This window comes from Dermochelys coriacea, chromosome 11 (genome assembly GCF_009764565.3).
Source record: "Dermochelys coriacea isolate rDerCor1 chromosome 11, rDerCor1.pri.v4, whole genome shotgun sequence".
In the NCBI taxonomy this organism is placed as follows: Eukaryota; Metazoa; Chordata; order Testudines; family Dermochelyidae; genus Dermochelys; species Dermochelys coriacea.
This window is the reverse complement of record NC_050078.2, coordinates 1035066-1062957: the sequence shown is the minus strand read 5'-3', so window position 1 is coordinate 1062957 and position 27892 is coordinate 1035066. Positions and strand designations below refer to the sequence as shown.

Sequence of the window (27892 nt, the reverse complement as noted above, 5' to 3'; positions counted from 1 at the left end):
TTGGGGGAAGTGGGAAATAATGAAGAGGACGGGTCACTGATATAGAGTGATCTGATCACTTGGTAAACTGGGCTCAAGACAATACACATTTTAATAAGGCCAAAGGTGAAGTCAGATATCTAGGAAAAGAATGTTGGCCATACTTATAGGATAGGGGATTCGATCCTGGGGGGCAGGGACTCTGAAAAGGAGTTGGGGTCATGGCGGACACTTAGCTGAACATGAGATCCCAGTGTGACCAATGCAGCCGAAAGAGCTAATGCGATCCTGGGATGCATCAATAGGGTAATCTCGAGGAGGAGCAGGAAGGTTATTTTACCTCTGCATTTGGCACTGGTGCAACCGCTGCTAGAATCCTGTGTCCAGTTCTGGTGCCCACAGCTCAAGGAGGATGTTGATAAATTGGAGAGGGGGCAGAGAAGAACCACAAGAAGGATTAGAGGACTGGAAAACCTGCCTTCGAGCGACAGACTCATGGAGCAGAATCTATGTAGCTTAACAAAGAGAAGGTTCAGGGATGATGTGATCCCAGTCTGTAAGTACCTTCATGGGGAACACATATTTGCTAACTGGCTTGTCTGCCTAGCAACGGAAGGTCTAACACAATCCAGCATCTGGAGGTTGAAGCTAGACACATGCAGACTGGCAATCAGACCAGTGTTTACAGGGAGGGTGATTAATTGCTGGAACAACTCACCAAGGACCGGGGTGGATTGTCCATCACCAGCAGTCTCTGAATCCAGGATGGATGTTTTTCTAAGCCACCTGCTCTCACTCAGACAGGCCTGAACTCAGGGCAGGGCTCAGGCTAGGCGGCCACAACGGTCTCTGCTGGCCTTCGGATGTCTGACTCTGTGAACCCTTCCTGACCACTGGGGGCTGTGGACTCTGTGACGAAGTGGGACTGTTCTTAATGTTTTCTCCGAATACTGTGGGGGTGCCCAGTTTCCCCTTTGCAGTTCTTAAGTATCCAGGTGGGGGGATCAGGGGGTGTGATTGTGGCAGAGCCCTAGAGGGCCAGTGGGATGGTGTCTGCACAGAGAATGGCCGACACCCTGTCTCCTGGCCACTGATAGCCTGGGCCCCCCCTCTGCAAAGGTGCCAACTGAAGGGGTTAGAGAACAAAGATCAGGTGGCCTCCTGACCCGGGAAAGAGGCAAAGGCCAGACGAGGGGCTGGAGAGTTTCAGTTTGGAGCTGGCTGGGGAAAGAGAGGGAGGCCCAGACCTGTGGCCTGGCCTCCCTGCCCCCAAGATGGACCCGGCTGAGGGGTCCTGTTCTCTGCACCTGTAAGCTCTGGTTTAGACCATGTTCCTGTCGTCTAATAAACCTTCTGTTTTACTGGCTGGCTGAGAGTCCCGTCTGACTGCGGAGTTGGGGGGCAGGACCCTCTGGCTTCCCCAGGATCCCGCCTGGGTGGACTCGCTGTGGGAAGTGCACGGAGGGCAGAGGATGCTGGATGCTCCGAGGTCAAACCCAGGAAGGGGGGAGCCGGGGAAGCTGTGTCCCCTGCAGACAGGCTGCGCCCAGAGAGGAGACTCCCCCAGAGTCCTGCCTGGCTTCGTAGGGAGCAGCTCCCGAGCATCGCCGTGACAGACCCCCCCAGCAACAGGCCTCTCCAGTCTCAGCACGGCCCTGGGACCGGGGGCTGGGATGCTACCCTGTGCAGAGGGGAACGGCTGAACTTACCCGCTTGGCCTCCGGAGCCCCCTGGCCAAACCCACCTGCCAGGAGAGAAAAGGATATTTTGTGTTGGCACAGCCAAGGCTCACGCACTGCTCCAGGCACAAAGAAAGCACCCGGGACGCGGGGGGAGGAATCAGGCAGATTCGAGGATGGGGCAACATCCGGGGGGAACCGGTAGCACATCCCAGAGTAGAAGATATAATGCTGGCATCTCTCATCTGTCTGCCCCCCGCCCTGCTGCCCATCCTCCCACCTGCCAGTCAGCCCCACTCACCGGGGCGCTGGAGCAGCTGCAGCAGGACGGAGAGGCTGCCGAGCTGCTGGGGACTCAGGTCCTGCAGCCCCACCCCGTAGTCAGCCAGCACCGCCACCAGTCTCTGCAGGGCTGCATCTGCGGAAAGGAGACAGCGCTCGCTTTGGGATCCTGCCCACGGAGCAACCAGCAGCCCAGCACCAGGAACCTGCCAGGGGCCACCCCATCGCCGGGGCTGGACTCAATGGAGGCAACAGGGAGTAGCAGGGAATGCCTCCTAGGTGAGAGGAATCGTGGCCTGGGTGGGGAGGGGACACCTCAGCCAAGTGCCTGCCCCCGCTGGGCCAGAGAAGTCAGGATCCAGGGGGGAAAGGAGCCACCTGCTGGGGTAGGGCAGAGCCCCCACCCCAGGGACCAGAGGAGGAAGGGGAGAGGGAGCTGCATGACTAAGGCTAAGATTTAGTCAAAGTCATGGACAGGTCTCATGCAATAAGCAAAAAATTCGTGCCCGTGACCTGTCCATGACTTTTACTATACTCGTTGATTAAAACTTAGCAGCTCCTGGGGCCACGGGGGTGCTGCTGCACTGGGTAGCCGCAAGGGCTGATAGCTGGCCCCTGCTCGGAGGTGGGGAGGGGGAGGCTGATTGTCCCTGACACCCTGAGACCCCCAGGGGCTGCTGCTGCTGCTGCTCGGGCAGCCCTGGGATCAGCCGCATTGGCAGCTGCGGAAGTCATGGAGGCCCCGGAAAGTCACAGAATCCGTGACAGACTCGCAGCTTTATGCAAGAGCTGCGTAAGACTGGTAGTAATGGGGAACTTAAACTATCTAGACATCTGCTGGAAAAGTCAAATGGCAGAACCCAACTGTGACAAAGGGGAATATTTTATGAGCTTGATGTGTGCCTCAGTTTCCCCTATATTTCTCATGGCTACCCAAGGAGAGGGGGGTTGGGGAGGACTGTTTGTGCAGAGACATAGGAGTGAATGTTGCCCAGCTGTCTGAGCCGGGCTGAGTCACTGGAAAAGGACTGTCCAAGGCTGACCCCATATCAATGGCGAATCTGAGAAGACAACGGCAAATCCAGTCACCGGGCCATTGACATCTAGCAACCACAAACCCAGGGGAGACGGCGTGACACTGGCTGAACAGGTACCAGCTCACAGCAAGGTCCCCATGGTTCAAATCCGTGGCTGGAACCCGCCTGGCTCCCCTGTGCATTAGTGTTGGTAAAACAAGCATTAGAAGCCTAAGGATGTGTGTTCTGCTTCGTGTTTATTGATTGCCGGAGAGTGGCTGCCAGCATCAATCTCACTTGTTGCAAGTGCATCCCATACTGTACAGTGGTAGTTAAGCATTTGTGTTGTGAGCCTGGGAGTGTATAAGTCACCAGCCAGGAGCGACAGTAACTCATGCGAAGGGCTGGTCTCCGGCAGCAGGTGTTAGGTCCTGCCACCAGGGAAGGCTCCTTGATGCCTGATGGACTATTGAGGGATGTGAAAGGACAAAAGCCTGTCGCTCTGCTCTTCCCTCCCACTGGGGACAAGTTAGAATCATAGAATCATAAAATATCAGGGTTGGAAGGGACCCCAGAAGGTCATCTAGTCCAACCCCCTGCTCAAAGCAGGACCAAGTCCCAGTTAAATCATCCTAGCCAGGGCTTTGTCAAGCCTGACCTTAAAAACCTCTAAGGAAGGAGATTCTACCACCTCCCTAGGTAACGCATTCCAGTGTTTCACCACCCTCTTAGTGAAAAAGTTTTTCCTAATATCCAATCTAAACCTCCCCCATTGCAACTTGAGACCATTACTCCTCGTTCTGTCATCTGCTACCATTGAGAACAGTCTAGAGCCATCCTCTTTGAAACCCCCTTTCAGGTAGTTGAAAGCAGCTATCAAATCCCCCCTCATTCTTCTCTTCTGCAGACTAAACAATCCCAGCTCCCTCAGCCTCTCCTCATAAGTCATGTGCTCTAGACCCCTAATCATTTTGTTGCCCTTCGCTGTACTCTTTCCAATTTATCCACATCCTTCTTGTAGTGTGGGGCCCAAAACTGGACACAGTACTCCAGATGAGGCCTCACCAGTGTCGAATAGAGGGGAACGATCACGTCCCTCGATCTGCTCGCTATGCCCCTACTTATACATCCCAAAATGCCATTGGCCTTCTTGGCAACAAGGGCACACTGCTGACTCATATCCAGCTTCTCGTCCACTGTCACCCCTAGGTCCTTTTCCGCAGAACTGCTGCCGAGCCATTCGGTCCCTAGTCTGTAGCGGTGCATTGGATTCTTCCATCCTAAGTGCAGGGTCCTGCACTTAGGCTTATTGAACCTCATTAGATTTCTTTTGGCCCAATCTTCCAATTTGTCTAGGTCCTTCTGTATCCTATCCCTCCCCTCCAGCGTATCTACCACTCCTCCCAGTTTAGTATCATCCGCAAATTTGCTGAGAGTGCAATCCACACCATCCTCCAGATCATTTATGAAGATATTGAACAAAACGGGCCCCAGGACCGACCCCTGGGGCACTCCACTTGACACCGGCTGCCAACTAGACATGGAGCCATTGATCACTACCCGTTGAGCCCGACAATCTAGCCAGCTTTCTACCCACCTTATAGTGCATTCATCCAGCCCATACTTCCTTAACTTGCTGACAAGAATGCTGTGGGAGACCGTGTCAAAAGCTTTGCTAAAGTCAAGAAACAATACATCCACTGCTTTCCCTTCATCCACAGAACCAGTAATCTCATCATAAAAGGCGATTAGATTAGTCAGGCATGACCTTCCCTTGGTGAATCCATGCTGACTGTTCCTGATCACTTTCCTCTCCTCTAAGTGCTTCAGGATTGATTCTTTGAGGACCTGCTCCATGATTTTTCCAGGGACTGAGGTGAGGCTGACCGGCCTGTAGTTCCCAGGATCCTCCTTCTTCCCTTTTTTAAAGATGGGCACTACATTAGCCTTTTTCCAGTCATCCGGGACTTCCCCCGTTCGCCACGAGTTTTCAAAGATAAAAGTTGTGCAAGTGGATTCCTCCCCTCAATTGAGTTGCCAGCTCAGAGCACATGGGAGGAAGGGAATTAAAGCCCCGCCCCAGGAGGAGCCGGATCTCTGTGCTGCTCGGACCCTGGGGGACAAGGTTTCTAGGCATCAGCAAGTGACCCCCAGCGGCTTAGCTGGGGTTAGCCCCGAAGGTCATACAGACCTTGCTTATTACTGCAGTTTCTATTATCTTTGGAAACTTAAGATGGTAACCATTGGTGTAGCTATGGTTGCCTGCTTTAACCTTGTAAATAATGTGTTTCCTTTGCCTGCTTAATGTATCTGCAGATCGCGTATTAGAGGCTTGGCTACAAGCATTGACTTTGATGAGAGATCCCAACTTATTTGTGTGACGAAGTGGGAGGTTTTCTTGGTTTTTCCTTGTTTTTCAATGGGTTGCATGCAGAGGGGGTGGGACTCAGTTTCCCTGGGTGTTACGGGTTTAACGAGGTGATGGGAGAGGGAGTTTGTGGGGACACAGGACCAGCAGGGAACTTGGGACCCTGGCCAATGGCCTGGAGAATGGAGACCCCAGCAACTGGGGACCGGGAGGACAATGGGCTGCGGAGAGGGAACTCCGGTGACCCAAGCAGCCAGCTCCAGCCAGAGGACAGATGAGGGGAGAGGGGGCCCAGGTGACCCTGTTTACCTGGAGGGAAGACAATGGACAGAGAGGGGGGGCTTGGGGCCGGTAATCTCAGCTGCAAAGGAGGGGGGCTCTAGGCTGGAGGGAGGGGGCAGGCAGAGCCCCCCCAGGTGCAGGGGAGACAGGGATGTGCTGGGCTGAGGGAGGCCAGGCCTGAGGCTGGAGAGTTTCCTGTGCTGGGTTCAGACGCTCAATAAACCCTCCTGTGTTACGGCAGCTGAGAGTCTCTGGTCTAGAGAATGGGGGGGAGGGGGGGATTATTCCCTCTGGGAGTGGAGGTCGCAGGGGTCCAGAGCGAGGGGGCCCACAGCAGAGACAGGCGTGCTGGAGGCTCAGAGAGGTGCAGTTCCAGGAGGTAGAGGGGCTTAATCCCCGAGAGAGTAGCCCCCCCGAGAAGGGCTGTCGCACTGACGGGGGCTCCCCCCAGGGACCGCACGGGGCCAAGAGCGGGCATGACCTGAGATAAGTGACTGGTGCTTTGGGACTGCGTGTAGCGGGAATAGGGCTGTGATCCTTGGTGTCAGGGAGCATCTGGCACATATGTGAGCCAGACAAATGGGGTACCCAAGCAGACTGGACCCCATGCCCCATTTGGGCAGTGAGCATGCCCGAGGAGTTCACACTTAACTGGTTGGCGAACTCTCAGTATGGAACTCACATCCAATGTGGGGTTTGTACCTGCCCTGAGGCTGGTCCCCACACCCAAGTCCCTGCAGGACAGCGTGAAAGATGGTCCCCCCCCACCCTCGCAGGGAGGCTGAGCACTAGGCCCCAGCTCGAGAACAGAGGATGAGCAAGGGGTGAGGGGGAGAAGAGCTGGCTGCTGGAGGATCAACTAAGCAAGGTCAGGCAGAGCCAGAGAGGTGATCCTGGGGCTCATGACAGCTAGGCCAGGCTCTGGGCTGACCAGAATGGAGGGGGATGATGCTTTGACTGGCCTTTCCCTGACCCAACCGAAAGACATCCTGTGCTGCATGCCAGTGAACGAAAACCTGAATGTTTCGACCGCGCTGTCACCGCAAATGCTGGGTGAGGGGCATTAATCCCTGGGGAGTGGACAAGTCTGTACCTTGGTCTGTCTCAGCTGGACTTGCTGAATGGCACTCACGCTGCAAAGCAGGGGGGCTGGAGCCCCAGAGGTTCAGCCTCAGGTGGTGGTGAGGCCACATTGCTTCCCCTGGAGAAAGAGTGAGACCCTTTTGGGGCCTGGCCCACCGACTAGTTCCTTCAAGAGACTGTTCCAAAGCTGGGGGCATAGCACCAATCGTGGGGATCCAGGACACAACATTTCCAATGACAGGTTTCAGAGTAGCAGCCGTGTTAGTCTGTATTTGCAAAAAGAAGGAGGAGGACTCGTGGCACCTTAGAGCCTAAAATTTATTTGAGCATAAGCTTTCGGGAGCTACAGCTCACTTCATCGGATGCATCCGATCCAATGAAGTGAGCTGTAGCTCACCAAAGCTTATGGTCAAATAAATTTGTTAGTCTCTAAGGTGCCACAAGTCCTCCTTTTCTTTTTCCGAAGATTTCCAATAAATCCTTGGAATGTCTTGGGGACAACTTTTTGATTCAGAAAGTGGAGCAAGTAACCCAGGGGACAGCCCTTGTAGAGTTGATTCTGGCCAGCAGGGAGGAAGTGGTAGTGAATCTGAAGGAGGGGTCAGTTTGGGTGACAGTGATCATGAAAGGAGAGATGTCATGATTCTGAGGAAAGGAGAGAGAGCAGCAGAATGAGGACAATGGATTCCAGAAACCAGACGTGAACTAACGCAGAGAATGGGAGGTGAGGTCCATTGGCAGAGACTCTAAGAGCTATAGGGGTTTAGAAGAGCTGGCAGTTTTCCCAGGAGACAAGAGTCATGTTACAACTGCAGACGAGCCCGATGGAAAGCAAAGATTGGAAGAACTGTAAGAGGCCAATGTGGCTCCACCAGGAGCTCTTTAATGACCCGAAACTCAAAAAGGAATCTTACAAAAAGCGGAGACATGGACTAATTGCTAAGGAGGGGTACAGAGGAATAGCACAGTCTAGTAGGAGCAAAATCAGAAAGGCCAAGGCACAAAATGAGTTACAGCTACCAAGGGACATAAAAGGCAACAAGAAAAGGTTCTTTAAATACATTAGGAGCAAGAGAAAGACAGAAGAAAGTGCAGGTCCTCTGCTTAGTGGGGAAGGAGAGCCAACACCTGATGACATCAAGAAGGCCGCGGTGTTTAAGGCCTATTTTGGTTCAGTCTTCACTAGAAAGCCCTAAGGTAAGTGGGGAAGTGGGATACCAGGAGGAAGCACGAGCAGGAGAGCACCCGAGGGGAGGGCTCCTGCCTCATACTAAGAAAGAGGGACAATCAGTGAGTTATCTCAAGTGCCTGTACACAAATCCAAGGAGCCTGGGAAACAAGCAGGGAGAACTGGAAGTCCCGGCACAGTCAAGGAATTACGATGTGACTGGAATAACAGAGACATGGTGGGATAACTCACATGACTGGAGCACTCTCATGGATGGATATAAACTGTTCAGGAAGGACAGGAAGAACAGAAAAGGTGGGGGAGTTGCATTGTATGTAAGGGAGCAGTACGACTGCTCAGAGCTCCGGTATGAAACTGCAGAAAAACCTGAGAGTCTCTGGATCAAGTTTTAGAAGTGTGAGCAACATGGGTGATGTCATGATGGGAGTCTGCTATAGACCACCAGACCAGGGGAAGGAGATGGACGAGGCTTTCTTCCAGCAACTCATGGAAGTTACTAGATCGCAGGCCCTGGTTCTCATGGGAGACTTCAATCACCCTGATATCTGCTGGGAGAGCAATACAGCGGGGCACAGACAATCCAGGAAGTTTTTGGAAAGTGTAGGGGACAATTTCCTGGTGCAAGTGCTGGAGGAACCAACTAGGGGCAGAGCTCTTCTTGACCTGCTGCTCACAAACCGGGAAGAATTAGTAGGGGAAGCAAAAGTGGATGGGAACCTGGGAGGCAGTGACCATGAGATGGTCAAGTTCAGGATCCTGACACAGGAAGAAAGGAGAGCAGCAGAATACGGACCCTGGACTTCAGAAAAGCAGACTTTGACTCCCTCAGGGAACTGATGGGCAGGATCCCCTGGGAGAATAACATGAGGGGGAAAGGAGTCCAGGAGAGCTGGCTGTATTTTAAAGAATCCTTATTGAGGTTACAGGGACAAACCATCCCGATGTGTAGAAAGAATAGCAAATATGGCAGGCGACCAGCTTGGCTTAACAGTGAAATCCTTGCTGATCTTAAACACAAAAAAGAAGCTTACAAGAAGTGGAACATTGGACAAATGACCAGGGAAGAGTATAAAAATATTGCTCAGGCATGCAAGAGTGAAATCAGGAAGGCCAAATCACACCTGGAGTTGCAGCTGGCAAGAGATGTTAAGAGTAACAAGAAGGGTTTCTTCAGGTATGTTAGCAACAAGAAGAAAGTCAAGGAAAGTGTGGGCCCCTTACTGAATGAGGGAGGCAACATAGTGACAAAGGATGTGGAAAAAACTAAGGTACTCAATGCTTTTTTTGCCTCTGTCTTCACAAACAAGGTCAGCTCCCAGGCTACTGCACCGGGCAGCACAGCACAGGGAGGAGGTGACCAGCCCTCTGTGGTGAAAGAAGTGGTTCGGGACTATTTAGAAAAGCTGGACGAGCACAAGTCCATGGGGCCGGATGCGCTGCATCCGAGAGTGCTAAAGGAGTTGGCAGATGGGATTACAGAGCCATTGGCCATTATCTTTGAAAACTCATGGCGATCAGGAGAAGTCCCGGACGACTGGAAAAAGGCTAATGTAGTGCCCATCTTTAAAAAAGGGAAGGAGGAAGATCGTGGGAACTACAGGCCAGTCAGCCTGACCTCAGTCCCTGGAAAAGTCATGGAGCAGGTCCTCAAGGAATCGAATCCGAAGCACTTAGAGGAGAGGAAAGTGATCAGGAACAGTCAGCATGGATTCACCAAGGGCAAGTCATGCCTGACTAATGTAATTGCCTTCTACGATGAGATAACTGGCTCTGTGGATGAGGGGAAAGCAGTGGACGTGTTGTTCCTTGACTTTAGCAAAGCTTTTGACATGGTCTCCCACAATATTCTTGCCAGCAAGTTAAAGAAGTATGGGCTGGATGAATGGACTATAAGGTGGACAGAAAGTTGACTAGATTGTCGGGCTCAACGGGTAGTGATCAATGGCTCCATGTCTAGCTGGCAGCCAGTATCAAGTGGAGTGCCCCAAGGGTTGGTCCTCGGGCCGGTTTTGTTCAATATCTTCATTAATGATCTGGAGGATGGTGTGGATTGCACCCTCAGCAAGTTTGCGGATGACACTAAACTGGGAGAAGAGGTAGATACGCTGCGGGGTAGGGATAGGATACAGAGAGACCTAGACAAATTAGAGGATTGGGCCAAAAGAAATCTGATGAGGTTCAACAAGGACAAGTGCAGAGTCCTGCACTTAGGAAGGAAGAATCCCATGCACTGCTACAGACTAGGGACCGAGCGGCTAGGCAGCTGTTCTGCAGAAAAGGACCTTGGGGTTACAGTGGATGAGAAGCTGGATACGAGTCAACAGTGTGCTGTTGTTGCCAAGAAGGCCAATGGCATTTTGGGCTGTATAAATAGGGTCATTGCCAGCAGATTGAGGGACGTGCCTTCTATTCCCCTCTATTCAACATTGGTGAGGCCTCATCTGGAGTACTGTGTCCAGTTTTGTGCCCCACACTACAAGAAGGACGTGGAAAAATTGGAAAGATGCCAGTGGAGGGCAACAAAAATGATTAGGGGACTGGAACACATGACTTATGAGGAGAGGCTGAAGGAACTGGGATTGTTTAGTCTGCAGAAGAGAAGAGTGAGGGGGGATTTGATAGCTGCTTTCAACTACCTGAAAGGGGGTTCCAAAGAGGATGGATCTAGACTGATCTCAGTGGTAGCAGATGACAGAACAAGGAGTAATGGTCTCAAGTTTCAGTGGGGGAGGTTTAGATTGGATATTTGGAAAAACTTTTTCACTAGGAGGGTGGTGAAACACTGGAATGGGTTACCTAGGGAGGTGGTGGAATCTCCTTCCTTAGGAGTTTTTAAGGTGAGTCTTGACAAAGCCCTGGCTAGGATGATTTAGTTGGTGTTGGTCCCGCTTTGAGCAGGGGGTTGGACTAGATGACCTCCTGAGGTCCCTTCCAACCCTGATATTCTATGACCAGACACTCAAACACATTTATCATTAACAAGGGGGAAGGAACAAGCCGAAATAGGGGACAAACTGGTTAAAGTCTATTTAGAGAAGTTACATGTAGTCAGGTTGGCAGGGCCTGAAGGCTTTCATCCCAGACTACTTAAGGGACTAGCTGAAGCAATCTCTGAACCCTTAGCAATTATCTTCAGGAACTCCTGGAGGACGGGTGAGGGCTCAGAGGACTGGAGAAGGGCAGACATAGCCCGTTTGTAAAATGGGGAACAAGGAGGACCCAGGGAATTTGATACCTGGAAAGATACTGGAACAAAATATTAATCAGTTTGTGAGCATCTTGAGGCTAACCGGTTTAGAAGGAATAGCCAGCATGGCTTTGCCAAGAACAAATCATGCCAAACCAACCTAACTTCCTCCTTTGACAGGGTCACCGGCCCAGTGGCTGGGGGAAGCAGGGGACGTGATATATCTGGATGTCAGTAGGGCTTTTGGCACAGTTCCACGTGACATTCTCCTAAACAAACTAGGCCAATGTGGTCTAGATGAAATTACTATCCGGTGGGTGCACAACTGGCTGCAAGGCCGTACCCTAAGAGTAGTTATCCAGGGTTCATTGTCAAACTGGGAGTGTGTATCAGGTGGGGTTCTGCAGGGGTCAGTCCTGGGTCTGGCATTATTCAATATTTTCACTCATGACGTGGATAATGGAGTGGAGAGGATACTTGTAAAATGTGCAGATGACATCAAGCTGGGAGAGGTCACAAGCACTTTGGAGGCAGGATTAGAATCCAAAGTGACCTTGACAACTGGAGAACTGGTCTGAAATCAACAAGACGAATTCAATAGAGACAAGTGCAAAGTACCACATGTAGGAAGGAAAACTCAGCACAAACTGGGGACTAACTGGCTCAGTGGTAGCACTGCTGGACAGGAGCTGGGGGTTACACGGGATCACAGATTGAAGATGAATCAGCAGTGTGATACAGCTGTGACACTGGCGAGTCTCATCTGAGTATTAACAGGAGTGTCGTATGGAAGACATGAGAGGTCGCTGTCCTGCTCTGCTCAGCACTGGCGATGCCTCAGCTGGAGTCCTGTGTCCCGTTCTGGGCACCGCACTTTAAGAAAGATGCGGATAAATTGGAGCGAGTCCAGAGGAGAGCAACAAACCTGATCAAAGGTTTAGAAAACCCGCCCTCTGAGGAAAGGTTAAAAAACGACGGCATGTTTAGTCTGGAGAAAAGGCAACTGAGGGGAGCCTGAGAACAGGCTTCCAATATGCTAAGGGCTGTTACGAAAAGGCCGGAGATCAATAGTCCTGCCTTCACTGGACACAGAGAACAAGTAGCAATGGGCTTAACCTGCAGCCAGGGGGACGGAGGTTAGCAACTGGGAAAAACTTTCAAATGCTCAGGGGAGTCACACTCTGGAGCAGGCTCCCAAGGGGGGCTGGGGAATCTCTGTCGTCAGAGCAGGCTGGACAAACTCCTGGCTGGGCCGGTCCAGGTGTCCTAGGAGTCTGTGGGCGACTGGCTGGAAGGCAGGGATTACCTGACTGCACCTGGGGACCCAGGGCTGGCTGCTGCTGTCTGTTCTCTTCATCGGGCTCGGCGTAGTCCGGGGGGAGCCCCTGGCTATGCTGGGCCCTCGTGCTGGCAGGGGCCAACCGGCTCACCTTCTCTCTTGGCAGGTAGAGCATGTCCACGTCCTGGAAGAGATGCCCTCCATCCAGCCCTGGCTGCCCCCCATAGGAAGGGATGGGGCTGGCGCCAAAGAGGGCTTGGGAGGCTGGGGCAGGGGCCCTTCCAAGGAGAGCAGGGAGCCCAGGGCTCTGCCTGGCCGAATTACCCTGGATAGGGCTCAGCTGCTGCGCACCATCCTGGTAGCCAAACTGTAACCAAAGCACAGAACCATCGTGCCCTCAGTGTTAGGAACAGCCACCCTGGAGAGCAATCTACCGTGGGCTACTGTGCTAACAACATCCTCCCCAAAACCCTAGAGAAGAGGGACCCCTCGCCCAGTGTGGAGATGCAGCCACCTCTAGGGCGGGTGTGGCCGCTGGCTAACAGTCGCATTGCACAGCGTTTAGACAAGCTGGTGACACAGAATCCTGCGTCCATCAGGAACACAGGAGGCTGGGCCTGCCTAGGGTGTCTGTCTGATCTGTGTCTGTCTGTCCCGCTCTGCCCCACCCACCCAAGGCCTCCTGGGCCCTGTGTCAGGACCGGAGGAAGGTGGCCTGCCCCCCACTCACCTTGTGGTACGAATAGGGGTGCAGCAGGCCTTCCTCATAGCCCAGCTCAGGTGGGGGGCCCAGCAGCAGGAGATCCAGGTATCGCTGCAGCAGGGTGGGGGACAGCGGGGGCTGCGGTTCCAGGTGCGGGGACTTCTCGGCGTTGGCAGGCAGCAGGCGCGGAGCCATCTGCAGGGCACTGCCTGGCTGGCTGGGCTCTGACGGGAACAGGGCCATCCGGGGAGCGGCACGCAGTGGTGAGAACCTTACAGACACAATAGCCCTGGAGTGAGACATGTGGGGGTTGGGCTCCCCCTTCTTCTCCACCACCCCCGAGAAGCAGGAGAGCAGGGGCCTGGGGCCGCTGGAAACGCAGGCTGCAGGCATGACCCTAGGCCCCATATTCTTCGTAGAGAGATTGTTATGATGTGAATATGGCATAACAAAGATATGTTTTCTGCAAGATGGCTCATGTGAGATCTCATTGGAAAGGCTGCGATTTACTGAATGTGATTATCCAATGGGTTTGCCTCTATCATTTCTGAATCTGAAGTTATCTGAATATTGACTATGTAACAATTACAAGTGGGTTTACATCGGGGGAATGCCACCAGACAGCATACCATCAGCCTGGATGGGCCATCAGGGAGAACAACAGGACTTTGAAGGTGCTAATCTCCCACCTTCCTGAGAAGCTGCTTTGACAGGGCAGGGTCATGCGATGTCGTCTGGTACTGGACTCCATCTTGGGCTGCTGGTATTTTTCCACTAGTAGGGGGTGGGGATCAAACTGGGAAACAAAGGATTCCCGCCAAATGTAAATCCTATTTAAGGCTGAGGAGTTAATCAGGGTCAGTTCTTCACTGAATCCCCATCCAGGGTGACTGCCGAGAACATCTAAAACAAGGATTGAGGGGAGGAGAAGAGCTGAGCCCGGGCTGGAAAAGGCGTCTGGCCTTTCTGCAGCTGGGCATGTCCCTGCCTGCGTGTTGCTGGAGGGGGCTTGAGGGCCTGGCTCAGCAGGATAGGGTGAGGGAGCCCAGGCTGGTGGAACAGGCGGGCTCAGTGGGACCCCGGTACATCACTCAGGGGGGGCGAATCAATCCGTCACAGCAGGGTCCACCCTGAGCACCCTCAGGGCTCCTGTGCCTGACCTGCCAGCTCCTGGGGTCACACAGGAAGCTGCTGTGGGATGCAGGAGAGGGGCTCTCTTTTTGAATGCTGGGGGTGGCCCTGGGCAGCAGGGGTTGGGGAAGACCCAGGACCTGCGCCCTGCGGGGGCCAGCTGGGGTAAGCCAGATGCTCCCATCACAGATCCCCTGCTGTGCCTAGCTCTCCCCAGGGTGTGGGTCTGGCTGCTGCTTGCCCAGCGGGTGCCAGCAGCTCACTCAGCTGCAGCAAGCAATGCCCACCAATGGGGGGGAGCCCCAGCCAGAGTGGGCACACGACACTCAGCTGTGCCCTTCGTGTCACCCTGGCAGGGCCATGTCTGGGGTGGGAGCTGCTGGGAGGAGGGGGCACAGGCTCTGGGGTGCCCCTGGTCAGGGCGGGGACGGCCCGGCAGCCCAGCCCGGCCCTACCTCTCCTTGGCTGCGGGCTCCCGTGCGGGGGGCGGATGCAGCCTGGGGATCCGCTCCACCTCCTGGGCGATCACGTACTGTGTGAGGTCATCCCGCCACGACAACCCTGTCCACGGGGAGAGAGGCAGCCAATCAGAGCCCAGATACGAAGGGGCGGGAGCCAGTTCCCACGGAGATGCTAGGCGCCCTTGCCATGGCGAGAGGAAACGGGCCATCCCGGCAGGGCGCCGACCTCCCAGGATGACCTGCCCCTGCCCGGGTCCCAACCTGCTCCCAGCCCCCGTCCCGCCGGGGCTCACCTTGGGCCATGAGGCGGTGCAGCACGTCCTGCAGGCGCTGAAGCACGGGCGAGGTGACCTGGAAGTAGGGCCTGTCGCGGGCCACGCTCTCCTGGCACTGCCCAAACAAGCCATCTAGGAGCAGAGCAGAGACGGTGCCAGCCTGGGGGCTCAGCGCTGGGCCCAGGGGCAGTGAGCTCAGCTCCTGTGGGCCTGGCCCCTGGTTCCCCCCTCATTCACCTTGCTACGGAGCAGCCACCGGCCACCCAAGGTGGGGTGGGGGGACACTGCAGCCAGCACCAGCCCCAGAGATCAGCAGGTGCCAGGGCAGCCCAAAGTCACTGGTGGAGGAGGGGAGCTGGGGGCAGTTTTACCCCCCCAACCTGTCTTCCACCTGCCCCCTCGGCCCCCCCTGCACCAGGTGCTCCAGCCTCAGCAGTTCCCCCCTGGGGTCGTCTTTCACTGCTGGGGCATCACCACAGCAAGGCCCCGGGTCGTGGCAGGACTCGGCCTCACCCCGCCGAGCCAGAGGGCACTGCCCCCCTTCCCCACACCGAACTGATATGGGGCCGGCCCCTCCCTCCCAAGGCCCCAGGTCACTTACCCTGCACACAGACCTCCTGCTGGGAGCAGAGTCTCCTGTCGAATAGGCAGCCTGGGACAGACACGGGGACAGTTAGCGTCCCCCAAATGGACAAACAGCCAGCATGTAGGGAGGGAGTGGGGGGCCCTCCAGGGGCAGGATCCCCCCCCACAACCCACATGGACTCCACCCCCAACATGCACTGCGCAGGCACACGGCATGCTGTCCCCTCCACCCCCCCGCTGCTGCACTAGATACCTGTGACAAAGTGGGAAATGTTTATGATCTTATGTGTGCCTCAGTTTCTCCTATATGCTGCATTGTTTTCCAGTGAGGGCGGAGAGGGACTGTTTGCCCTCAGGGTAAGCTAAGAGACAGGTGGGTGCCCCCAGCCTTCAGAGCCAGGATGGGTCATCACTAAGGCTATGATTATGTCACGGAGGTCATGGAATCCATGACTTCCAGCAACCTCTGTGACACCTTCTGCCCGGGGCTAGAGCTGTCAGCTGGAGGGGGGGGCCCTGCCTGCAGTTGGTAGCCACTGGGCAGCAGGGGGACCCAGGAGCTCCCAGCTGGCCCCCTGCAGCTTCCAGACCCAGCCCTGCTGGGGGGACCCTGGAGTGCCTCGCCACCCCAGGCAGTGGGGAGACCCACGGGTGGTGGAGGGACCCCAGAGCTCCCAGCCACTGCGCAGGGGACCCTGGAGCTCCCACTCACCGCAGCAGCAGGGGGACCCTGGAGCCCCAGCAGCAGTGGGTGCTGGACCCTCCTCCCTCCCTATTTTGACAGGGCTAGTTTTAGTGAAAGTCAGGGGCAGATCACGGGCTTCCCTGAATGTGTGTTTATTGCCCATGACCTGTCCCTGATCTTTACTAAAAATATCTCTGACTAATTTAGCCTCAGTCATCACAAGGGACTGGCCCAGGTCAATGGAGAATCCCAGAGGATAACAGCAAAGGCAGTGACCAGGGCATTCACCCCTAGCAAACAGCATGGGGGGGCGGGGGATTTCCCCACCTCTCAGCCGAGAGGCTGGGCGCAATCCCCCAGGACAAAAGGCTGGCTGCTGGAAGCAGGCAGGGGCTCTCACCTGGGTTCTGACCAGGGAGGCAAGATGGAGACGCAGACACAGCTTGGACCGAGGGAGTCACTGCAGCTGGGCTGGGCTCTGGGCTGACCAGAGTGGACTCAGGGGAGCACAGAGAACTGAAGATTAAAGCACCGCCCAAAGATGGCCTGTGTCATGTCCCGGCTAACTAATAAACCCGACTGGCTTGACGTAGGCTGCCCGAGCGCCACGGCAACCACTGGCTGAGACGCGGTAACCTCTGCAGAGCGGACAGCGATATCTCAATGGGACTCGCTGAACACAGCTTGCAGCATGAAGCAGGAGGGCTGGACCCCCGGAGGTTCAGTCTCAGGAGCCTGTGAGGCCACAAGGCTTACTCTGAAGGAAGAATGAGACCCCCAGGGGGTATGGCGCATGGAAGGGGTTGCTCCAAGAGACTGTTCCGAAGCTGGGGGCATAGCACTGATCCTGTGGATCCATGACTGTTGGTGGCAGTAGTGGGATGCTGAGTGCACTAGCAGTATTTTGCAATAAGCGACTCGCAGAAGTAAAACAAGGGTAGTCAAAGGAAATGTCCTATAACCACCTCCCTAAGAAGGGCATCGTAAACCTGTGCAGGGAGATGGTTATGCATGGGTAAGCTCAACAAGGCACAGCTGATTGCAGGGCTGGAGGAGGACAATCAGTCCACAAGCAGGTTCCAGAGCCAGGCGGGTTCCAAGAGGATCTGAGAGCGACAGACGCAGCAGCCGGGTGTCCTCAGGATCAGTCTCCCCACTGATAGATCTGAAGCGATAGGTGTTGGAGCAGAGAGCAAAGGAGCGAGCTGACCGCGAGAGGGAGCGAGCTGACCGCGAGAGGGAGCGAGCTGACCGCGAGAGGGAGCAAAAGCATGCAGAAGAATGGTGGAAGAACCAAGAGAACCAGCAAAAGCCAGAACTGGAGCTGGAGAAGCCGAGGGGCAAGAGGTCCCACCGAGGGGTGAGTGAGGAAAGGCCCCAGGATACCAGTTCCACAGGCAGCCTAGATACCAAACTGCTGCCCCAGTTTAAGAGGGGAGATATTGATACTTGCTTCACTGGCTTGTGATCTGAACCAGGCTGACTCTGCGGACGGGCTCCACTATCTCACCCCCAACTTGGCCCCGGAGCCATGAGGAGCATGGCCAGACGGACGGGTGGAGATGGGGACTAGGAGCTGTTTACAAAGGCTCCATGCTTAGGTTGGAGAGGACCCCTGAGGCATATGGGAGAGGGTTTTGAGGTGTGAGAGGATGTGAGCCCCGACCCTGCTGGGAGAATCTCTCTGCGCCAGGGGTCAGGGTGCGGGGTCACCGTGCTGGAGGATCAGTGTAACCCAACCGGGCTGGAGCAGCTCTGAGATCCGTCCCCACGAGCTGAGCATGTGGCCAGGAAGCCCAAGGCTCTGGCAGGGCAGGTCGGCTGGCAGAGGAGTCTGGGGACAGTAGGTCTGGGGATAGAAAGAGACCCAAGGGGACTGGCCTATGCCTGGGTCCAGGGAAAGGGACCCAGCGCAGGCACCCCAGAAGCAGGATTCAGGGAAACTCAAAGGTGGGGGAGCAGCTGACCCCGGCGAGGGGTCATGCAGGTCAGGGGGGGAACAGCAGTGAAGGGTAAAGCAGCTGCAAGACTGCTGCTTGTACCAGAGATGCCTGGTCAGAGCGTGGCCACAGCAGGGTCTCCCCAAGAGACCCCGAACCCTGGCCCATTAGGAGGGGGCTCTGTCCTGGGGGTGAGGGCAGCAGGTTAACCCCAAGAGAGGAGATGTGCTCCTCGCATAGGCATAGCCCTGATGTTTGGGGGCCTGCTGATGTGAGAGAACACCCTGCATCCCGGCCTCCTCAGCCCCTGGAGCAAGACCAAATGCTCCTGGGGTCACTGCCTACCCCAGCCTAGGGGCAAGGACACTGTGCATTGCAGCCAGGACGGCTCGCCCATGGAGGTGGGGGGGGGGGTCGCTGCCCCCCTCACACCCTGGCAGACCAGGGGGAGGGCAGTCGCAGGACCCCAGCCTGGTTCCAAAGCCAAAGGTTTTGTGGTGGCAAAAGGGCTGGGGGACCGCAGGAACCCCCCCGTGCCCTGCTGGTGCCGTCGGCCAGACCCAACCAGAGGGAGGACATGACCCTGCTCTGAGCCACGTAAGGTTCAGTGATCAGCAACGGAGCTGGGAGAGGCCTGGAAGTGCCGGATGGGACAGTGACTGAGGGCAGGGGAAAGATGCCGCGGCACCACTGAACACTGGTGGGTTCAAACTGCCCCAGGTCACTGCTCAGAGCGACCCTGCCCCGTTCAGTCCCAAAGGGGCACGTGGCCCCGATATGCTGCACTGGTACAGTCGCGGGGCAGAAGGTTTGCCTGAGCCGGGATGGGGCATTAACAAGGACTGGCCCAGCCCAACCCTGGGAAGACAACGGCAAAGCCAGTCACAGGACACAGACACCCACAACACACTTGTGCGTGCGCACACGCGCACTCCCCCCGCTCTGCAGGGAAGTGGAGCACAATCCCCCAGCTGGAGAACAAGGCCGGGGGAGGGGGGACTTGGGGGCTTTCACCTGGGAACAGACAGACAGACAGCGTGGCTGGGCTCTGGCTGACCTGGGTGGCTGGTGCTTTAACCTCCCTTTCTCCGGCCTGAGCTCAGGCCTCCCCGTGCTGCAGCCAGCTGAGTAACAAACCTGACTTCTGCCTGCATGGGCTGCATGGCCCTGCAGACGCTGGGCGAGGTGCACTGATCCCTGCACGGGGACAGGTCTCTGCCCAGGGTCGGTCTCGTCGGACTCACTGTCTGGAGCCCACCGTGGGAAGCTGGGGGGCTGGAGCCCCAGAGGTTCAGTTGCAGGAGGGCATGTGGCTGACCTTGGAGGAAGAGACCCCTCAGGGGTCTGGGTCTGATCCTCCAAGAGACAGTCCCAAACCTGGGGGCAGAACTCTGACCCTGTGATTGGTGCCAGTGCCCAACAAGGGGGGCCCCAGCCCTCAGCTGGGCAAGCTTGTGTCTTGCTCTGTCCGAGGCCCTGAGGCAGGATGGTCCCTGCAGCCCATTCTCCAGGGTTCAGCCCAACCCAGCTTGAGAGCTGCCCCCCATCCCCTCCCCCCAAGCTGGGGAGGTCAGTACAGGGCAGAGGGTGAGAGAGAAACGAAGGGTGTGATAACTGTCCCCCACAGGACTGGGGACATCAGGCCGGTGGCTGGCCCTGGGGGGCTCAACCCCCAGATCTCCCCGTAGGGCAGGGGACAGCCAAGACGAGACCTTCCCGAGTGTGTTCAAGGAACCGCCAGGCAGGCTGGACAGGGCTTGCCCCAAGCAGCCAAAGGAGGGGCGGCATGGGGAGGTGCTGGCGGAGGGAAGGCCGGGGTTGGAAAGGGGGAAGCACGTGGAGCTGCAGGGAAAGGCGTGTGGGAAGAGGGGACAGGACAGGGATGGGGAAGCCAGAGCAGGCCGGGGGCTGGGGAGAGACGTGGGGACACAGGGGGCTTGGACCTCGGAAGGGAGCCAGGCTCGGGTCGCTGCAGGGCTGCTCCCACGGCCTGGCCCACACACGTCACTCGGTAGCCTGCTGGCCCAGCATGAGGAGAGGGGGCCTGCCTGATGCAGGGATGGGCAGAGACAACGCACCAGCTGCCACCCGCCGCGGAAGCTGCCAGCCCAGCCCAGCCCACTCCCTTCTGCCCCTCACAACAGCAGCGTCAGGAGCTGGGGGGGGCACAACATGGGCCTGATGGGCAGATTCCCCCCCCCCCCGCTTCCCTCAGCCCAGCAGCAGCCGATGACTCAGGCAGAGAAGGGCCAAGAAGGCAGGAACGAGAAAGCAGCTGGCGGGAGGGGGCTGGCCGGCCTGGAGCAAAGTGCCCCTCTGCCACTGGCCACGGGTGCCAGGCTGGGGCTGCTCTGCCCGGGACACCCAGCCCCCCGCCCTGAGCTGCCCCACGCACGGGCTCTCGCCTGGGAGCCCGACTGAACCCGGCACTGCTGCCACACGCAGCAGAAGGGCCCCCTCCTCACAGACAGAGCCTGCCCTCCAAGGGGTTAAACAGGGCAGGGGCGGGAGGGACAGACAAAGCCAGGGGCACTGGACACCATGGAGCAAGGGGAAATTCAAACTGCAGCTCCCAGGGAGAGGGATCCGGCCAGGAATCCCTCCAGGGGAAGGGCTGGGGGCCCACTGCCCCTGGCCAGGAGCCAGAGCCGGCTGGGGAAACATTCCCCTAGGGAAGGGGCAGCAGCTTCAGTGCCGGGGAGCAAGCGAGCCCCCTGGAAAGGGCTGGCGCGAGTGACCCTGCCCTGGATCAATCGCCCAGGGGCTCCTGTCTGGGCTGACCCCCCTCCCGGGCAGCTCATCCCTCTCCAAAAGGACACACACCACTGGCCTGGCGCGCCGGCTGCGGAGTGTCCCAGCAGGGCCCGTCTGCCCCGGGGCTGGCTGGGGCATCAGCGCAAGGCACAGCCCATCCCTGCAGCCTGGACCCAGCCCAGGAGAAGCCACGGCCCCCACCCCGCAGCACATGCAGGGCCCCAAGTCAGGGGCAGGAACCGACGGGGCTTGGGGGGGTGGGGGGCAGGGGGTGCTTCCCAGCCACAGGATCCCAAAGCACCGCACAGGAAGCCTGTCTAATGGCAAAGGAACCACAACTCTCCCCCCCCCCGCCCCCGCCGCCTGCTGGGAGCTGGCCATGGTGCTGAACTGCCCAACTCCCCCCCCCCCCGCCCAGCCACATGTGAAACAAACCACAACCCCACAATGGGCCCAGCCACGACACCTGTGGGGCAGGACCCCCCCTTCCATTCAGTGACGTGCAGCACCCAGCACCACAGGGCCCCAACGCGTTACCACAGCCCCAGTAAACAAACCTTATCCTGAACTGTGGCACTCCCTCCCCGGCGGGGTGGAGGAAACCAGGCCGCCAACGAGCAGCGGGACAGCGGTGTGAACGCACCAGGGCAGGAGAATCACAACAGACCACAGGACCCGCCCTGGGAACACTGGAGTCTGCCCAGCTTCAGTGTCCTGCCCCTGGCACCCGCTCGCCTCTCCCCGCCCAGGCTGAGCCACCACGGCCACGTCACCCCTCAACATTCACGACACACTGAGCCTCACTCTGCTGCCGGCCGGCGCTTCCGCCAGCCTCCCGTTCCTCGGGGGGCACCTTTCCACAGCCTCCAACCACCACCTACAGCCGACGGGGGCAGGTCTCCCCAGGGTATATCCCCTCCCTGCTCCTGCTTCTGCTCCCCTCCCCATACAGCCCAGGATCGCAGGCCCCTAAATCCTGCGCCGAGTCCCTGCTCTCCCGGGACTGGCCGTTCCGGGACACATCCTGCTCCAGAGCTGGCAAGGCACACAGGGTGGGCCGCTAGCTGGCTGCACAGGAAGGGGCCGGCTACTCACCTGAGCTCTCGTGGGGGGCTGGCCCAGGGCACGACCCAGCTGCCCGCTCATGCCTCCTGAACCAGGAACGTTCAAGGGGGGCCCCAAATGGAGCTGACCAAGCACCTCGCAGCGTCACCTCCTCTCCAGCACAGGAGTGCCCCACTCCCAGATCCCAGAATGCAATGCTCCAGCCTGGCCAATCTGCAGGCCACAACGCTCTCCAGGTTGGGGGGGTTTGGGGCTACAATCCGCTCCACTGGGGTGGCCCTTGGGCTCCTGGCACATTGCTGACACAGCCCCCAGCTCACCACAGCTCTGCCTGTGCCAGGCCAGGGCCCAGCTCTCTGCACCCCTGGCCCCAGAGAGATGGGGCACAAGGGGGGCACAGGCTGCGAAGAAGACTGGTGAGGGCTGGCAGCTGCCAGCAGGGCATCGGGAGGTGGCCACGGGGACAGCCTGCGCTGACCCACCAGGGAGATGGGCCCTTCCCGGTCCCTGGGCTGCACAGCTGCCTCTAACCGAGGGGGGAGGGGAAGCCACACCAGGAGCAGGGGAATCCCCAGACAGACAGGGGAGCCCTGCCCACCCCTCCTACCGCCGCCACCGCAGGGAGGGAGAACCAAGGGGGATCCATAGGACACTGAGACAGCTGCAGACCTGGGGTACTGCAGGGATCTCCCCTTATGTCCCCCTCAACCCAAACAGCCCAGACACACGCTGATCCCAGCCCCCGCCTCCCAACACAGCCCCCCGGAGCCAGCCCAGCGAACTATCGAGTGACCTAAGTGCTCCAAGCCAGAGCAAAACACAGACCCTGCCCCAGCCCCCACCAGGGCACTGCCCTCGGCCCCCGCAGAAACCCCCAGGAGAAGCACAACCCCACCAGAACGCAGGTGCACCCCCGTAGTCAGTCACCCCCTCCCACCCCGCAGGCACACCCCCTCCCTGCCCAGGGGACAGCTCCCTCCGAAGGGTCCTGTGCCAGGTGGGCACCCAGCTGCTGCGGAGCTGGGGCAGCCTAGCCGTACAGACGCGGTGGCGCTGAGCTCCCGGTGGAAGAGGAGATGGCTGCCCCATGTGAGCGAGGCGCAGGGCAGCAGATGGCTCGGGAGGGGGGCAGGTTCCCCGGAGGGAGCGAGCCCCATTTGGGATCAGATCGGACCTGGGACCCTCGCGAGCAGGCAGGGCAGAGCTGAGCAGAGACAGGGCCGTGCAGCAGCCCAGGTGCCCGGGGCCTGGTGAGTCACAGGCAGACGCACGGCAGCATCAGCCGTGACATCCTCCGCAGTGAGTCAGCGGCCTCCCGAGGCAGGAGAACCCGCCGATGGCAGCCCAGCGCAGGAGGGGGCTACAGGGCAGCCCGGGCTCCGCACAGCCACCTGCCTCCACCCCAGGACGGGGATTCACCGCCCCCCACTGCAGCATCTCTGCCAGGGGAGCAACTCGGGGCTCTGGGAGCTGCACTCAGGCCTGTCCTGCCCCAGGGACGCTGGCTCCAGCCTCCCCGGGGCCTGTGGCAGCCCAAAGACAGAGCAAGGGTGCCAGGCCGCATCTTGGACAGGGAGAGGCTGGCATGACCCAGAAGATGCCCCGTTTCTAGTCACCTCACAGCTAGCCGGGGAGGAGCTTGCAGCCCTGCCCCCCACCCCCAAGCTGGCTTGTCCCAGCGCACAGGGCCTGAGGGCAGCTCCCACAGGCGATCGATGGCAGAGCCGAGTCCTTGAACCTGTCCATATGCCCACCTCTCTCACATGGCCAGCCCGGGACAGCCACCAGCCCAGCTGGGGCTTTGGGAGGGGGTCGGGCTGAAGGCCACAGGCCTACATCCACAGCCTGCTCACCTCCTCCGTGCAAGGGCTCAGCCTGGAGTAACGGAGCCCCACTGCCCTTTGGTGTCACTAGCACAGCACCTCCCCGACCACCATAAGGTCCCGGATGTCCTGCTCAGAGACGAGGTGCCCCCAGTCTAGAGAGGCCACTGCATCCTCTGGGCTCCCCAGCCCCTCATTCACACTCCAGGGCATCACCAGGGGAGCAGAACTGACTACAGGACATGAGAGCAATTTCAGCTGCCAGCCCCACATCAATCGTGGGGCCCACAGCACCTTCTGTGCCAGGCTCTGAGGGGCCCATGATCGTTCCCAGGGGAGCCAACACGGCTTGGTCTCTCCCTGTCCTGAGGGGAGGAGGAATGGCCCCAGAAGACGCTGCAGGGGCAGAGCCAGGCATGGGGTGGGCACCACAGTTACACAGCCTGGATACGCCAAGCCCCCGGCCTCGCTCAGGCCGGCTGGAGCCTGCTGTGCCTTCATGTCCACAATATTTGGATTTTAGAGGCTTCAAGGTCCTGGAGGAGGAAGATAAAGTGCGGGGCAGCTTTGGAGCTGGCACCCTGCACCCTGGGCCTGCCCAAGCACTCCCTCCCTCTACACCCCCCCTCCAATGCCCCAAAGCCTCACCTCCCCCTTCCCAAGGGCTCTAAGGAACCCTGGGGTGCTGGGCAGAGACCTCCCTTTGCCCAGGGGCATGTGCCGAATATGCCCTTAAGTCAGGAAGCACCATCACTCCTCTCACTGCCCAGCTCTGCCCCCAGAGAGCAGGGTAGGTGGGGGGTGTCAGGGACAACAGGACATGGAATATTTCGCCACCAGGGCCCCAGCCTCCACCGGACTCTCTCTGCCCTCACCAGAGGCTGGAGCCTTCCCAAGCCCAGCACGGGTCCCCGCACAGCCTGGCCTCCAGCTGCACCCCTGCGCCGAGGGACTGCCGTGAGCAACGCCTGTGCCTCCAGCAAACCCACTGCATCCAGCTCAGAGCTGCCCTGGCTGCAAAGAGCTCTAGATCCGAGCTCCAGCCGGCACTCCTCTCCAGCTCCTCTGCACCCCATCCCTGCCACCTCCTCTCTAGCAGGATCTCCATTGTTCTCTGCTCCCCTCCAACAGCCTCCCCCTGGCTCAGGACTGAGGCACCCCGCCATCAGCAGCAGCCAGAGCCCAGCAGGGCTGCAGGTGGCTCCACACAGAGGCGCTGAGTCCCGGGGTCCCAGACATGCTACCTGCCTGAGCTCCCAGCACAGCTCTAGATGCACTCAGGGCACTGGCTCCTACCCCATTTCACAGGCGCTCCCTGGGCAGCAGGCAGCCCTCAGGGGAGAGCGGCAGGCCTGGGGGAGCCCCCTGGCACCTACTGGCCAACGCGTTATGGGAAGGAGCAGAGCTGGGCGGTGCAGGAACAAACCCCGCTGGGGCACAAGGAGAGCCCCCACGCGAGACCCAGCCCAGACAGGGGCCTGGTGGGGACACCCCAGCCCTGCGGGCAGACAGAGATGCACAGAGCATCTCCAGCTCTATCCCTAGCATCGTGAAGGGGACTCTGGATCGGGTCCTTTGAGCAGCGGGCATGGGAAACACAGGAAGCCCAGCTCAGCCCCACTACTGCGGGGGAACCCAAATATCGGCAGGCCTGACACCCCCTAGCCCAGCTCTCACCATGGGGGCACAAGAGCCCCAGGTTGGGGGGGTGGAAATGAGAGGCTGCTTGGGGAGGGGGCGTCTGGCATATCCCCTGAGAGCGGTGTCACCGGCACCTGCCATGAAACCCCTTGGGCTCCAGGGACCTCGCCCGGCACGGGAAGGTACCAGCCTGCGTATCTCTGTGTACAGGCGCCCAGCTGGACCCCGCAGCTGATGTCACAAAGAGGAAGAAGCCTTGGGCGGGGCGACGGGGCCCTGGACAGGAGAGGCGCGCTGGAAACCGACAGGCAGGGGGTCAGCAGCCTGGCTGGAAAAGGAAGCAGCTGAGATGGCGTCAGCAAAGAAGGGGAGGCATTTCCCCAGCGCTGGCAGGCAGGGGCCGAGCGACGTCTGCAGCTGAGCAGAGGAATAATGCCTGAGAGAGGAGATCAGAGCATCCTAAGGAGCAGGGCGAGCGATGAGCTAAGGGGGGCCACGGGGCTGGGCCTGTGAGCTCCATGACGTGCCTTGTGACAGGCAGCCACGCAAAGGGGTGACATCATCATCCTGCCAGGAGCAGGGGGGTCCAGCTAGATACCTGGGATGGGGGGGCAGGTTCATCCCACCCCCAGAGTCTGGGCTTTGCTTGTGCTCCTAGCTGCATTTCTTGGGGGGTTGTTTGCAAAGACTCAGGCTGGATCTGGCCCCCCAATCCCCATCCCTGTCAGCGCTGCTCATGCTCCCAGCCCTCGGGGGAGCAGGATTTGGGTTTCCAGGTGCAGCCCATGGGGTCACTCCTGCTAGGGCAGCCAGACTTCCCAGGGCTCTGCCCAGCCTGGGATGGAAACCAGAGCGTGGAATGAGCCACGATGCAGAGCCCAGGGGCCTGGGAGGGAAATCACCACTGAACTGACCCTGCTCCCTGAGAGGAAGCTAACAGCAGTGCAGGGAGCCTGTGGGGTGCAGCCCTGGGACTCCCAACACACCACAGAGGGGATCCCACTTTCTCCCCCACCACATGCACACAGTGACCCCCCCGAAAAGCCACAATGGAGCGTCGCAGCCCAGGTGTGCAGGGCAGGTGCATAGTGACAGCCTATCCCCCCCAATCCATGCACTGCTGGGGGCCCAGTGCACGGGGGGGGAATTGCGGGGGGGGAGGCGACCTCTCTTCCCCCCCCCAGCCTCTATAGTTGGGGTCTGAGCAGCAGCAGCACCCCGTGAATGGGGGTCTGGCCGAGAGAAGATGCTGGGTGCCCAGAGAGCAACCACACCCGACCCTCACACAGCCCCCCGCCTCCCCGCTCCCGGCTTCCCAGCCAACGCTGCCCCGGTAGCCCGGATCCTCCAGCCCAGGTCTCACCCGGGATCCCGGCCAGGCCAGTCCCCCCAGCTCAGCTCAGCTCTCCCCGGCCCACCCCTGCCAGTCGGGCTCCCCGGTGCCCAGCCCGACCCTCACCGTGGGGCCCGGCGCCCCCGGCCCGCAGCAGGCGGCCGGCCACGAGCAGGAGGCAGAGAAGCGCCCGCAGCAGCCGCCGCCCCATCGTGGCCGCTCAGCGCCGCACCATGCCGGGCCCGCAGCCCAGCGCCTCCCGCCGGCCGGCCCCGCCCCCGCCCCCGCCCGAGGGGCCAATCACAGCCCAGCACCCGGACACGCCCCCTGCCACTCGGACACGCCCCCAAGCGGGGAGCCAATCGCAACCCGTGTCTCGGACACGCCTCTCTGGCTCAAGATAATTGTGCAGGGACACGCCCCTTGCGAATAGCCCCGCCCCTTTCGGGATATACCAATCACGGTGCTAGCCAGAGACCCGCCCTTCGAAACAGGGACTAACCGCAACTCGCAAGCGGGGTTAACCCCCGGGGGTGCACCAATCACACTTGGTCATAGGACACGCCCTTCTCTGAGGAGCCACGCCCACTGCCGATGACACCAACCACAACCCAGGTGGAGGGCACAAGAGACCCGCCCCCTGCGTAACAGACCAATCACAGCCCAGCCCTGGGACACGCCCTCACACCAGGTGGGCCAATGGGAGGGTTGTGGTCTGGACTCCCAGGAGTGGGACCTTGGGGCTTCCCCAGCCTGCCTGCTCCCGTGTTAGATTTACTGTCTGAGGGGTGCAGGAAACCATGGGGCGGGGCAGCCAGTGGGGCAGGGCGGGCAATGGGGAAGGGCAGGGCATCGAGGCAGGGATGACAATGGGGCAGGCAGGAGAATGGGGCAAGTTGAACAATGGGCACGACGGGGCAAAGCTGACAATGGGGCAGGACAGGATATGGGGCAGGGCAACAGGGCAGGACAGGCAATGCGGGAGTCAGACTATAATTATTGGATGTTACAAGTGGCAGCTCACTCCCACGCCCGCAGTGGGCAGCCCGTGGCTCTGTCCAAGGGGCCCAGCCTCCGCTCACACTGGGGTCCATTCTCCAGCAGAGTTTCTCCCCTGGGGCCCAGCTGGGCCTGCCAGGGACGCTCGCTGGC

At 58.8% G+C, this 27892-nt stretch overlaps 1 protein-coding gene across 1 annotated transcript in view; it reads right to left on the bottom strand.

Annotated features, from left to right (window-relative positions):
• PTPRN (protein tyrosine phosphatase receptor type N) overlaps positions 1 to 27022 on the bottom strand; it is a 58429-nt gene extending 31407 nt beyond the window's left edge. Inside the window, exons 1-8 of the mRNA XM_038421745.2 lie at positions 26867 to 27022; positions 15516 to 15566; positions 14933 to 15046; positions 14634 to 14739; positions 13075 to 13318; positions 12372 to 12711; positions 1960 to 2076; positions 1689 to 1723 (exon numbers count right to left, since the gene is read on the bottom strand). Coding sequence (XP_038277673.1) covers positions 1689 to 1723; positions 1960 to 2076; positions 12372 to 12711; positions 13075 to 13318; positions 14634 to 14739; positions 14933 to 15046; positions 15516 to 15566; positions 26867 to 26951 — 1092 coding nt within the window. The 5' untranslated portion in view covers positions 26952 to 27022. The remainder of the gene's footprint in view (positions 1 to 1688; positions 1724 to 1959; positions 2077 to 12371; positions 12712 to 13074; positions 13319 to 14633; positions 14740 to 14932; positions 15047 to 15515; positions 15567 to 26866) is intronic.
• Positions 27023 to 27892: the final 870 nt, after the last annotated feature.